This window comes from Saccoglossus kowalevskii, chromosome 9, assembly GCF_978046115.1.
Source record: "Saccoglossus kowalevskii chromosome 9, keSacKowa6.1, whole genome shotgun sequence".
Lineage (NCBI taxonomy): Eukaryota > Metazoa > Hemichordata > Enteropneusta > Harrimaniidae > Saccoglossus > Saccoglossus kowalevskii.
This window is the reverse complement of record NC_140649.1, coordinates 18,244,174-18,259,013: the sequence shown is the minus strand read 5'-3', so window position 1 is coordinate 18,259,013 and position 14,840 is coordinate 18,244,174. Positions and strand designations below refer to the sequence as shown.

The following is a 14,840-nucleotide window of genomic DNA, read 5'->3' as shown; positions in this document are numbered from 1 at the left end:
CTGGGGATGTACCAGGTCATAGGCTGAACTTATTGAGGGAGGGGGCTTATAATGACAGGTAATTAGGGGAGAATAGGTATAGATGGATATAAAGACTGGGGATGTACCAGGTCATAGGCTGAACTGATTGAGGGAGGGGGCCTGTAATGACAGGTAATTAGGGGAGAATAGGTATAGATGGATATAAAGACTGGGGATGTACCAGGTCATAGGCTGAACTGATTGAGGGAGGGGGCCTGTAATGACAGGTAATTAGGGGAGAATAGGTATAGATGGATATAAAGACTGGGGATGTACCAGGTCATAGGCTGAACTGATTGAGGGAGGGGGCTTATAATGACAGGTAATTAGGGGAGAATAGGTATAGATGGATATAAAGACTGGGGATGTACCAGGTCATAGGCTGAACTGATTGAGGGAGGGGGCCTGTAATGACAGGTAATTAGGGGAGAATAGGTATAGATGGATATAAAGACTGGGGATGTACCAGGTCATAGGCTGAACTGATTGAGGGAAGGGGCCTGTAATGACAGGTAATTAGGGGAGAATAGGTATAGATGGATATAAAGACTGGGGATGTACCAGGTCATAGGCTGAACTGATTGAGGGAGGGGGCCTGTAATGACAGGTAATTAGGGGAGAATAGGTATAGATGGATATAAAGACTGGGGATGTACCAGGTCATAGGCTGAACTGATAGAGCAAGGGGGCTTATAATGACAGGTAATTAGGGGAGAATAGGTATAGATGGATATAAAGACTGGGGATGTACCAGGTCATAGGCTGAACTGATTGAGGGAGGGGGCTTATAATGACAGGTAATTAGGGGAGAATAGGTATAGATGGATATAAAGACTGGGGATGTACCAGGTCATAGGCTGAACTGATTGAGGGAGGGGGCCTGTAATGACAGGTAATTAGGGGAGAATAGGTATAGATGGATATAAAGACTGGGGATGTACCAGGTCATAGGCTGAACTTATTGAGGGAAGGGGCCTGTAATGACAGGTAATTAGGGGAGAATAGGTATAGATGGATATAAAGACTGGGGATGTACCAGGTCATAGGCTGAACTTATTGAGGGAGGGGGCCTGTAATGACAGGTGATTAGGGGAGAATAGGTATAGATGGATATAAAGACTGGGGATGTACCAGGTCATAGGCTGAACTGATAGAGCAAGGGGGCCTGTAATGACAGGTAATTAGGGGAGAATAGGTATAGATGGATATAAAGACTGGGGATGTACCAGGTCATAGGCTGAACTTATTGAGGGAGGGGGCCTGTAATGACAGGTAATTAGGGGAGAATAGGTATAGATGGATATAAAGACACGGGATGTGCCAGGTCATAGGCTGAACTGATAGAGCAAGGGGGCTTATAATGACAGGTAATTAGGGGAGAATAGGTATAGATGGATATAAAGACACGGGATGTGCCAGGTCATAGGCTGAACTGATTGAGGGAGGGGGCTTATAATGACAGGTAATCAGGGGAGAATAGGTATAGATGGATATAAAGACTGGGGATGTACCAGGTCATAGGCTGAACTTATTGAGGGAGGGGGCCTGTAATGACAGGTAATTAGGGGAGAATGGGTATAGATGGATATAAAGACTGGGGATGTACCAGGTCATAGGCTGAACTGATTGAGGGAGGGGGCCTGTAATGACAGGTAATTAGGGGAGAATAGGTATAGATGGATATAAAGACTGGGGATGTACCAGGTCATAGACTGAATTGATTGAGGGAGGGGGCCTGTAATGACAGGTAATTAGGGGAGAATAGGTATAGATGGATATAAAGACTGGGGATGTACCAGGTCATAGGCTGAACTGATTGAGGGAGGGGGCCTGTAATGACAGGTAATTAGGGGAGAATAGGTATAGATGGATATAAAGACTGGGGATGTACCAGGTCATAGGCTGAACTGATTGAGGGAGGGGGCTTATAATGACAGGTAATTAGGGGAGAATAGGTATAGATGGATATAAAGACTCGGGATGTACCAGGTCATAGGCTGAACTGATAGAGCAAGGGGCCTGTAATGACAGGTAATTAGGGGAGAATAGGTATAGATGGATATAAAGACTGGGGATGTACCAGGTCATAGGCAGAACTGATTGAGGGAGGGGGCCTGTAATGACAGGTAATTAGGGGAGAATAGGTATAGATGGATATAAAGACTGGGGATGTACCAGGTCATAGGCTGAATTGATTGAGGGAGGGGGCCTGTAATGACAGGTAATTAGGGGAGAATAGGTATAGATGGATATAAAGACTGGGGATGTACCAGGTCATAGGCTGAACTGATTGAGGGAGGGGGCCTGTAATGACAGGTAATTAGGGGAGAATAGATATAGATGGATATAAAGACTGGGGATGTACCAGGTCATAGGCTGAACTGATTGAGGGAGGGGGCTTATAATGACAGGTAATTAGGGGAGAATAGGTATAGATGGATATAAAGACTCGGGATGTACCAGGTCATAGGCTGAACTGATAGAGCAAGGGGCCTGTAATGACAGGTAATTAGGGCAGAATAGGTATAGATGGATATAAAGACTGGGGATGTACCAGGTCATAGGCTGAACTGATTGAGGGAGGGGGCTTATAATGACAGGTAATTAGGGGAGAATAGGTATAGATGGATATAAAGACTGGGGATGTACCAGGTCATAGGCTGAACTGATTGAGGGAGGGGGCTTATAATGACAGGTAATTAGGGGAGAATAGGTATAGATGGATATAAAGACTCGGGATGTACCAGGTCATAGGCTGAACTGATAGAGCAAGGGGCCTGTAATGACAGGTAATTATGGGAGAATAGGTATAGATGGATATAAAGACTGGGGATGTACCAGGTCATAGGCTGAACTGATAGAGCAAGGGGCCTGTAATGACAGGTAATTAGGGGAGAATAGGTATAGATGGATATAAAGACTGGGGATGTACCAGGTCATAGGCTGAACTGATTGAGGGAGGGGGCCTGTAATGACAGGTAATTAGGGGAGAATAGGTATAGATGGATATAAAGACTGGGGATGTACCAGGTCATAGGCTGAACTTATTGAGGGAGGGGGCTTATAATGACAGGTAATTAGGGGAGAATAGGTATAGATGGATATAAAGACTGGGGATGTACCAGGTCATAGGCTGAACTGATTGAGGGAGGGGGCCTGTAATGACAGGTAATTAGGGGAGAATAGGTATAGATGGATATAAAGACTGGGGATGTACCAGGTCATAGGCTGAACTGATTGAGGGAGGGGGCCTGTAATGACAGGTAATTAGGGGAGAATAGGTATAGATGGATATAAAGACTGGGGATGTACCAGGTCATAGGCTGAACTGATTGAGGGAGGGGGCTTATAATGACAGGTAATTAGGGGAGAATAGGTATAGATGGATATAAAGACTGGGGATGTACCAGGTCATAGGCTGAACTGATTGAGGGAGGGGGCCTGTAATGACAGGTAATTAGGGGAGAATAGGTATAGATGGATATAAAGACTGGGGATGTACCAGGTCATAGGCTGAACTGATTGAGGGAAGGGGCCTGTAATGACAGGTAATTAGGGGAGAATAGGTATAGATGGATATAAAGACTGGGGATGTACCAGGTCATAGGCTGAACTGATTGAGGGAGGGGGCCTGTAATGACAGGTAATTAGGGGAGAATAGGTATAGATGGATATAAAGACTGGGGATGTACCAGGTCATAGGCTGAACTGATTGAGGGAGGGGGCTTATAATGACAGGTAATTAGGGGAGAATAGGTATAGATGGATATAAAGACTGGGGATGTACCAGGTCATAGGCTGAACTGATTGAGGGAGGGGGCCTGTAATGACAGGTAATTAGGGGAGAATAGGTATAGATGGATATAAAGACTGGGGATGTACCAGGTCATAGGCTGAACTTATTGAGGGAAGGGGCCTGTAATGACAGGTAATTAGGGGAGAATAGGTATAGATGGATATAAAGACTGGGGATGTACCAGGTCATAGGCTGAACTTATTGAGGGAGGGGGCCTGTAATGACAGGTAATTAGGGGAGAATAGGTATAGATGGATATAAAGACTGGGGATGTACCAGGTCATAGGCTGAACTGATAGAGCAAGGGGGCCTGTAATGACAGGTAATTAGGGGAGAATAGGTATAGATGGATATAAAGACTGGGGATGTACCAGGTCATAGGCTGAACTTATTGAGGGAGGGGGCCTGTAATGACAGGTAATTAGGGGAGAATAGGTATAGATGGATATAAAGACACGGGATGTGCCAGGTCATAGGCTGAACTGATAGAGCAAGGGGGCTTATAATGACAGGTAATTAGGGGAGAATAGGTATAGATGGATATAAAGACACGGGATGTGCCAGGTCATAGGCTGAACTGATTGAGGGAGGGGGCTTATAATGACAGGTAATCAGGGGAGAATAGGTATAGATGGATATAAAGACTGGGGATGTACCAGGTCATAGGCTGAACTTATTGAGGGAGGGGGCCTGTAATGACAGGTAATTAGGGGAGAATGGGTATAGATGGATATAAAGACTGGGGATGTACCAGGGCTTATAATGTGGTATTGTAAGAATATTACACAACCAAACCATCTGTGTGAATAGTATGGTAAATGTAACAATCATTAATGGTAGGTAATTAATTAGAAACTTGTGTTTGGATTAATGTGTGTCCCAGGTCGATTGTTTTAGGGAGTCAGGCTTATAATATTGTACTGTTTCTTCAAAGGAATTGACGAATAGTCATTAATGTATCCCACAATGCAATTTTCATTTGACCTCCTTTTGGTTGTTGATTTAATGCTTCCATTGATCACGTCTGGTCCCATGCCAGCTGAGCTGCTCATCTCAATAGTGTTATAAAACCTGCTTGTCAGCTGCCAGCAAAATATATTACCATACAAGTCATACTTGATTAATTCCTGTGGGCATTTACACTAGTCATGTGCTGTTTTGTTAATCTATTGAATATATGACTTAATTGTTTTCTTATTGATAATCACACTGCATATAACTGCACCATATATAAGTAGGGCTTTGCATCTGTTCATTTGCATGTTTGCAACACAGTTGCATATTTATATATTCACAACACATGTATGCTTAAATTAAATGGCCGTGTGCATCGTGCAGTGTATTTTACACACGTTGGATTTGTCATGTGGGACTGATCCATATAATTCATTTCATAATAATTCTACATTCATGACGAGTAGACAGAATTAACAGCTTTCTGAAACTACAATAGATTTGCTAAGAAAACGGATCATGGGGACTCATTGATAGCAATTACACTGTCAAATCTCGTTCAAAAATATAGTGGATTCTGATTCACCAACCAATACACCACTCCATCAACTAGAATAAGAATATAATCTTCATTTATTCAACAATAATGTGATAGATATCTCAGTGGAGCTGGTTGAACTTCTCGTTTTGCTGAAATCGCTACGAGAGAAGCCTCATGAGGAGGAAGAAAAATTCCATGGATGAAAAAAAACCTCCTTGTGTGGTTTTTTTGTCTAGTGAATTGCTTTTTTGCACCATCAAGCACTCTTAATAATGAATGAATTAACTACATCTTTGTATCTGTCATTTCAACCTTTTTAACTTTTTATTGTGCCTGTAGTAAACACTAAAATTCACTATAGTTATTATTTATAAAAAATATTAATATTAAAATTAATAAAATTAAGCCAAAGAGTCAAGAGACCTTTTTTTCCCTTTCGAACAATGTTCTATTATCTATACTGTCATTGCTTCTACTGTTCAATGTAAGTATGGTAGATTCTATTGCGATTTTAGAGAAACCTTTAGCTTATATGTTCTACAAGTGTTTGTGTTCAAGTCTTTGTTGGCATCATAGTAGAAGAAAATATATGATTTCTGTATGTAGAGTTTGCACTTCACTTGTCGCTTGCACATGAACAAAAAAACAGCCATGTCAGGAAACAGTACATATATTTAATGGTGTTCAGTGTTCAGAGCTGTTTCACACAACGAATACAATTTTTCAGGCAGCCATGCACTGCTGATATCTGTTATTTCATCCTATCACTATTCATTATGTTTTTAATCTGATTTTTCTGGCACTAATGTCCTCAACTTCAGGCATTTATAATTTAATTGGTGAAATGTTTAGTCTTGTAAAGACATACACAATCTTCCACCTCCTCTATACGCTAAATGTCTAAAGTTGATACTTACTTCGTGTATATAGGGGGGTCCACATAAAGATCGAACTGGTTTCACTTTATACTGCACAGTTTTTTTACATGCATTATGTACTTGTTTGATTAATATTCAAATTGTTAAAACATCATATCAGTTTTGAGAGATAGAAAGCCATGGAAGTCAAATCTAAAAACAGATAGACGTACTACCCATTTTATCATTGAATTAATCTTAGGTTTGTGTTGAACCAGAAAATTCAAATATGTGGTGTTAACCTTTTTCACCACCAGAATTTCTCACCCAAATTTATCTGCACTTTTTTCTGATATTCTTCAATATTTCTGGAAATAAACTCTAATTTTAGAGCCAACAGACAAAATTTGAGCCAATTTTCAGTTTTTACTCAACAAATTTGAATATTTTTGTTCAAATCTTCTGAAGCAAAGTACAGACTATAAACAGTATACTGTAGAATACTTTATTTTCACTTGGAATTTATTTTCGCTATTTTCGCTGAAAGGATGATTCCGTGAAAATAAAATCCAGCGAATATCCTTTTTTTCCATATATTTCACATTAAACTCATCAAAAATCAGTGAAAATAAATTCCATACAAAACGCCCCAAAAGCCTTTTCAGCGAAAATTAATTCCAGCGAAAATAAAGTATTCCACAGTATTTTGTGATTTTGTGATGAAAAGAGAAAACTGGTGGTAAAAATGGCAAATGATGAGATAGTATAGCTAATCTGGTATCTCTTTTGTACAATTTCTAGTGATGAATGGTCACTGTGGAGGTGAGAACTTCAGCTCCAGTGGTGTATTTACAGCTCAAGAATTAACAAGAATTACGAAAAGTAAGTATATTATTGCTTTCTTTGCATGGACATGCATGGATTTGTTTCCAACTTGGCATCACAGTTCACTCAAGTAAACTGAGCAAATATACCACATTTATCTATTAGAATTACATCTCATTTAACGTATTGCATGCAATGAATCACCAAAATATGACTTATTTTTATCATAGACACTGCTGTGTTATTTATGTATAATCACACTACAAATAGAGCAAATACAGAATATATGCTATTTTTGCAAACTATTATGGCGGACTGGTTACCATTTTGTTCTTTGAAAAGCACTTGTATTTATATTGTATGCTTTGATCAATTTGAAGTATAGCACAAAAAAATGTCATCTACCGTAGTTTTACAGTATGATCACGTTGGTGGTTGTTTTGTTATTAAAAATGCATTTGTTAAATTCTGCCTATGTGCCATTTTGATTGAAATATGACTGAACAAGGAAATGAATAAATTTGCATTTTGTTTTTGAAAGTACATTTTCATTTAAAACTTAGCACATTATTTGCCATTGACTTTTGGTTTATTTAGTATTATCGTTTGTCATTTGTCAATTTGTCATTGGTGATTCATTTGATAGCAGCATTTGTCATTGATAATTGAATCATTTGATAATGTATTCTTTGATGAATTATTAGTCCTCGTTCAGACGAAGTCCGAAAACGGGGACTTATAATTCGGTCTGTCCGTGCATCCGTGTGTCCGGAGTCATATCTCAGAATCCTTTGGACCGATTCCGTTCATTCTTTGCATGTGCCTAGTACTTTATGTGGGACATATGCACATGCAGTGGTTTAGCAATTCGATTCAAAATGGCCGACTAGCAGCCATCTTGTTTTTTGAAAATGTTGTATTTTGGACATGCTTTGTCAGTTTTCATTCGAACTTGGTACATTGATTATATATGTTAGGATACATGTCCATGATGATTTATTTCACAATTGAATCAAAGATGGCCAACTGGCAGCCATCTTGTTTTTTGAAAATGTTGTATTTTGGACATGCTTTGTCAGTTTTCATTCAAATTTAGTACATAGATCATACATGTTAGGATACATGTCCCCGACCATTCGTGAGTTCTTGAGTCTGTCTGTCCATCCGTCCATGTGTCCGTCCGTCCGTTCGTTCGTCAGTCTGTCCAGAGTCATATTTCAGAATCCTGTGGACCGATCCCGTTCATTCTTTGCATGTGCCTAGTACCTTATGTGGGACATATGCACATGCAGTGGTTTAGTGATTCGATTCAAAATGGCTGACTGGCAGCCATCTTGTTTTTTGAAAATGTTGTATTTTGGACATGCTTTGTCAGTTGTCATTCAAACTTGGTACATAGATTATACATGTTAGGATACATGTCCATGATTGGATCAAAGATGGTCGACTGGCAGGCATCTTGTTTTTTTTTTATGCGGCATCTTGGAGGTGCTCTGTCAGTTTTCATTCAAATTTGGCACATATATGTATTTATACATGTTAGGATGCATGTCCATGACAATTTGTTTCAAAATCTGGTCAAGGTAGGTCGATTGACAGCCATCTGACTTTTTGGCCTTACTACTATTATATTTGCACAATTTATGTACCATTTCATTCGTATTTGGCACATACATCATACATATCAGTGTGTTTCATAATCAGATCAAAGATGGCCGAATAACGGCTGTTTTTATTTTTGGCCATATTACTACTACACGGAACACATGTTTTGATGTAAATAAATAATCTGTTGTATATGCCACTTGGAACTCAAGTTTCAAGGACACGCTTGCGACAACCCCTCTGCTTTAATATGACAAGCACAAAGAGAACTTTCAAAAATTTAACGGGGACTGTGTCATTTTCAATGACTTGTTGATTATGATTATCATTGGCTGTTGACTCATTTGGTGGTGTCATTTGTCATTGATTTATTTGGTAATTTTGCTCATTTGATTATGCTTGTCCTTGTTTTTTTTTTTTATAGCTCCAATAATGGAAAACAGTGGTGCTCATCGTATGTCATCAACGCTTGGTGAATTAGACAGTCCTACTTTCTATAATTACAATACAGATCAATCATTGTCTCGCAATGTTGGTTTACGTCGCAGTGTATCTACTGCACAACCACAGAATCTTAAACGTATTAAGAGAAATCCTAGTAATCTATCTACTGAAGATGATGCTGATAGTGTCGGAGAAGAAACAGACAATGTTAACTTTTATGGACGATCACCAAACTCCCTCTCCAGTCAGTCTTCCAGTTGGCATAGTGATGTCGATCCAGGTTAGCATCATATAAAGTACTTATTAGTCCCTGTTCGAACGCAGTCCGAAAACGGATAATATGTAATATGGACACATGCCACTGTAATATGGACACATGCCACTGTAATATGGACACATGCCACTGTAATATGGACACATGCCACTGTAATATGGACACATGCCACTGTAATATGGACACATGCCACTGTAATATGGACACATGTCACTGTAATATGCACGCATGCCACTGTAATATGCACGCATGCCACTGTAATATGCACGCATGCCACTGTAATATGCACGCATGCCACTGTAATATGCACGCATGCCACTGTAATATGCACGCATGTGTAATATGCACGCATGCCACTGTAATATGCACGCATGCCACTGTAATATGCACGCATGCCACTGTAATATTCACACATGCCACAGTAGTATGCACGCATGCCACCATAATATGCACACATTTCACTACTGTGCTACACACACAGGCCACTGTACTACGCACACAGGCCACTGTACTACGCACACAGGCCACTGTACTACGCACACAGACCACTGTACTACGCACACAGACCACTGTACTACGCACACAGGCCACTGTACTACGCACACAGGCCACTGTACTACGCACACAGGCCACTGTACTACGCACACAGGTCACTGTACTACGCACACAGGTCACTGTACTACGCACACAGGCCACTGTACTACGCACACAGACCACTGTACTACACATACAGGCCACTGTAATAAGCACACATGCGACTGTAATAGAAATACAAGTGGCTATATGTTACACACACTTAGTTAGCATTGTGTTTTAGGTTTGAATATTAATGTGATATGTCATTTTTTTTAGCAGGAGCTAGTCCTGCCATGCCGTCTCCTAATGTTGCACATGTCACTAAAGTGAAGACTGAAAAAGCCAGTAGTTTTACCCAGACATCAGCTCATCCAGCACATAGTCCACACACAACCGCAGCTCCACAACCCATGTCTACACTTGATGCCCAGCAGCGAGTACAAAGTAACCGGATACCAGGTAATAACCATTATAACCATCAATATATACTTCAAAGTGTCAACAAATAATAATAAATATATCTATTAGAATACAATAACAAAGATTACATTATCCATGATTACATTGCAATTGTATAATTTGTTTTTTGCATCTACTTAAACAATTGGTATTGACTTTGTAACATCCAGGAAATAAAAAACAACAACACTAAACAGTACATGGACTAGTTGTTGCTTCCAGAGGCCAGTTGCGATTTAAATTTCCATTTTAGTCCTGACAAAGAATGAGCCAATCAATGAGTATGAATTTAAGTGATGAATGGGAAGGACTCAGAAGTTATGCTCAGGAAAAGTACAATACAAGCCATATTGTAGTTTTACATGTCTTGTTGTTTAAATGGTGATGATCGCTGTGCAGAGAATTTTTGAATTCCATGTAAATGAACATTAGGTTTACACACGTTTTCTATGAGTCCCATATCAAGTAGGACACGTTACTTTTTACATAGATAAGAGTAAAAGCAAAGAACGTTACCTCAGAATATAAAGTATCCCAAAAAACTCTAAAAATTTCGACCACTTTTAAATAATTGCGTTTAAAAAACAGTTGGGTTTTTAGAATACAAAATAGTGATAAATTTTCAGCCAGTGGATTTTTTGAGAGTAAAAATCCAACAAATATAAAAGTTGGGTTATATACAGTTGCAGAAATAGAATAGTTATAGAAAGTCATGTCTTTAAACAAATTTGAGTAAAAATAAGTGAACAATTTCTGGTGAGGTCAAAATTTTTGAGGTCAATAAATTACAAAAAACCGCCAAATAATTAGATGGTTGAATTTTTAGAGTAGGTGAGTTTTTACGGTACTTGAGACACATCATTTCATGCTACTGAAATGTCTCCAAATCCCTTCTGTTGAGTTGTTAATAAAACAAAGTATTGTCTACGTCTTTTTGATTGTCTACCATAATAATAACAACAACATTGTGTTTTATTTACTCAGCGACAACATATAGTGATTTCCAGCCGACAGGCTATTACCAGCAGTATCGTTTACAGCCCGTGCCACCGTCGCATACAGATACTCCATTGTCGGACTTTGTACAACTGGTATGTCAAGATGCTGCAAATCAACAAGCCTCCCAAAATCAGGTTAGTTAATAACAAATTCCGTCCATGAATATTGTATTTTAATTTTTTAAAAATCAACTTTTGTCATCATTCACATAACAAAATTTTACACTTTTTACTTTTTTTTCTCAAAATTTTGATAAAGACATGTAACTAATAGAAGATTAAGTCCATTTGGTCCAAAATGATATTATCGAAATATACTGTATATAAATAAGCGTATACCCCGCACTGTCTGGTAACCTATGATAATCAGGGGAGCACAATTTACTGTTTTCGTTTTAATAAATATTTGTCTGAGCTATTTTTCTTTCAAAATGTGTCTTAAATGCACACACATTTGTGAAAGTTTGATGAGTTTTAGACATTAGCTCTCAAAACAAAAATCCTGGCTGCTTCACTGATTTGTACAGCATGATGTCTTTTTTTACTGCTGCACTGGTATTTAAAAAAAAAAACTAACCCTGCAGTAACATGTACCTAATTGTATTTTCACAGCTGACTAAATCTACTAATGATGTGCCCACAACAAGTAGCACTGCAGCTCAATTGTCTGGATTCATACCTGTATCTGTACCGTCTTCACTTCGTAGTCTGCCAATCGATCTGCTCTATCATAATGTAAGCTACAGTTACTAACTGCTTGGCAATGGTTAGGTTACACAATTCGTGTAAAATTTTTTTTGCTTTTCATGTCTATTAGCATCATTTCAGGCTTTGCTGCCATCCAGTTCAAAACTTGTGCAATGATTAAATCACTTACGTGTTTGTTTTTTCAGCAAGCTAAAGGGACTCATTCTCCCAGTCCAACAAAAATTACAGGTTTCATCCCTGCGACAATGTTACCACCACCCCCTCCTCCACCAGTAGCTCGACCCGTTGCTATTGTATCTGGCGGTATAACACAGGCATGTAATACGATGTCAACTGCATCTTCAAGTGGAAGTCTCAATTTAGTAACAGCTGGTATGTATTGTAAGTTGGTTACAGTAAATTTGATAATTCATGGGGTATCCGGGGTGGGGGGAGCTAGTCACAAGATGTTGCTACGACGCGCACCACTGTACATGCATTTCTATGGGCTCTGTGCGCGCTGCTGTGGAACGCCGGTCGAGCCGGTGCAAATTCGAGAAAACAACACAAACTCAACTTTGAAGTAATCCTGAACAACCAAATTTATATAATATTACACATGTAGGGCTAATCTTGTTACACTGTTCAGAGGAGTCTCAACAACATTCTAAAGTACCGTTTTCTGCGAGTTTTGGGCCTTTGTTTTCACCGCGAGGGTTGCCAGGCGGTGAAAATACCCGGATGTCTGCCCCTGAGGATAGCAATGGCATTTTCTACTTACATCATCAACACATAGGTCAACTTTTGTTATCTTTTATAAATGTAAACTTGTCCACATTTGATATACACATTGATCAAGACTTGCCCTTTTGTCACCAAAATTAACTAAGAAGTATAGAAAGATACATACTAATGTTGCAGAAAACTTTAGACGGGAAATGATATGGTGAATGGGAGGACTCTAATGCTTGATACATGTAACATGATTATACTGATTATGAAACATGATTATACTGATTATAGAACATGATTATACTGATTATAGAACATGATTATACTGATTGCAGAACATGATTATACTGATTATAGAACATGATTATACTGATTATAGAACATGATTATACTGATTGCAGAACATGATTATACTGATTACTAAACATGATTGTACTGATTATGAAACATGATTATACTGATTACGATTACAGAATATGATTTTACTGATTACGATTACAGAACACGATTTTTACTGTTTACAGAACATGACAACTGATTACAGAACATGATTTAACTGATTATAGTACATGACTGTACTGATTACGAAACATGATTGTACTGGTCACAGAATATCACAGTAATAGAATATCTTATCTGTTACCAGGTCCATGTGTTACTACATTCAATACTACAAATACAGTGGCAGGTAATAGTGGTGTGAACAGTACTTCATCATGCCAATCCACTCCATCCCCGGGTAGTAGAACTATTATGACCAGTCCATTTACCGTATTAGGAAGGTCAGAAAATGGATTTGTACATGCACAGCAACAGGTGGGTATGTTTGCGCAAAGCGACATTGAATTTGTGCAAATTGGAATGCAAGAGGTGATGGTACATGTAGTACAATTGTCGCATAAAACTTACTTATGTTTTGGGAATACATGAAAGCTAGGGCATTCAACAATGCCCAGTAGAACACAAGCACTTGCAGACACTAACCAATATTCTCAGCCAGTGATTTCGATCCTCCGCATTGGGGCTTTGATGCACTTACATTGGGTTGACCAATTCTTGTTTTTTCATCAGCCTGTGTGCATTTGCAGGTCATAATTGCAATGAGATTATTTATTTATGACAAATATTTCTTATTTCAGCTGTTAAATTATCCTAATATAAGTCCTGTGAATATGCAAGCAATAAGTCCAACTACAATAGGATTATTGGCATCACCAGTGGTAACACCAAGAACAACACCACGATCTACTCCAATACCACGATGGACAACTCCACTGATTTCATTGGATGAAAGCAGTGATTACGCACTGTTAACTGGTAAGTACATGTAACCATGGGCACAATAACATGACGTGTAGTATAAAATCACTCACAAAATCTAGTCTTGGTATGTGATGTATGTCGCTCATCTCATGTGATATTTGACTTTTCATGTGATCCAAGTCATGTCATGTGGTGATGTTTGTCTTGTCATGTGATGCAAATCATGTCATGTGATCTAAGTTAACTAGTGTAATATCTTGTTTTGCTCCTGTAGAATATGACTGTAATTGTAGATGTAAAAAATATAAACGTTTCAATTTTTTGCTATAAACAAAAGAATAATGTCAGCTATAGTTTCTTGGAAAAAAAATCTGGTAATAACACTGTATTTATTGTGACACATGCACGGTGTTAGATAACTCACCTAGGTATGTTAAATTGAATAAAGTCTTGACTATTTCAATTTTCATATAGGTATAATCCCAGGAATGACAGCTGATGAGCCGTTCTTGGACCAAGGTGAGACACCTTGATTTTTACTGATCATGATTTTATTTTTCTCTTTCATCAAAAGAAAACAACGCATGGCAGTTCTGTACAAATGATCTTAAAGGTGATTGGCAGGCATTTTTGACAGCAAATTCAGGTATAGTTATGCTTTATGACATTTGATGTGACTGGTGATGGTCACATGGCTGTACTGATTGGTGGTTTTACTAAGTGGCCTAATTTAATGTGACTGGTGTTGGTCACATGGCTGTACTGGTTGATGGTTTTACTAAGTGGTCTAATTTGATGTGACTGGTGA

The 14,840-nt window shown here is 38.7% G+C and overlaps 1 protein-coding gene and 1 long non-coding RNA gene across 6 annotated transcripts in view; both read left to right on the top strand.

The window, feature by feature from the left end:
- LOC102808102 (nuclear factor 1 X-type-like) overlaps positions 1–14,840 on the top strand; it is a 38,933-nt gene that overhangs the window by 17,902 nt on the left and 6,191 nt on the right. For 2 of the 5 annotated variants that reach the window (XM_085503255.1, XM_085503251.1), the window contains 9 exons: positions 6,971–7,051; positions 9,024–9,323; positions 10,170–10,352; positions 11,337–11,485; positions 11,963–12,085; positions 12,244–12,439; positions 13,416–13,585; positions 13,909–14,086; positions 14,607–14,678. In XM_085503255.1, coding sequence (XP_085359381.1) covers positions 6,971–7,051; positions 9,024–9,323; positions 10,170–10,352; positions 11,337–11,485; positions 11,963–12,085; positions 12,244–12,439; positions 13,416–13,585; positions 13,909–14,086; positions 14,607–14,678 — 1,452 coding nt within the window. Of the gene's footprint in view, positions 1–6,970; positions 7,052–9,023; positions 9,324–10,169; positions 10,353–11,336; positions 11,486–11,962; positions 12,086–12,243; positions 12,440–13,415; positions 13,586–13,908; positions 14,087–14,506; positions 14,552–14,606; positions 14,679–14,840 lie in introns of all 5 variants that reach the window. The other 3 variants (XM_085503252.1, XM_085503253.1, XM_085503254.1) reach the window with 3 other exon arrangements.
- Positions 21–4,523, top strand: LOC146738931 (uncharacterized). Its single transcript, XR_014930387.1, has 2 exons — positions 21–870; positions 1,156–4,523. It is a non-coding gene; the product is annotated as an uncharacterized LOC146738931 (long non-coding RNA).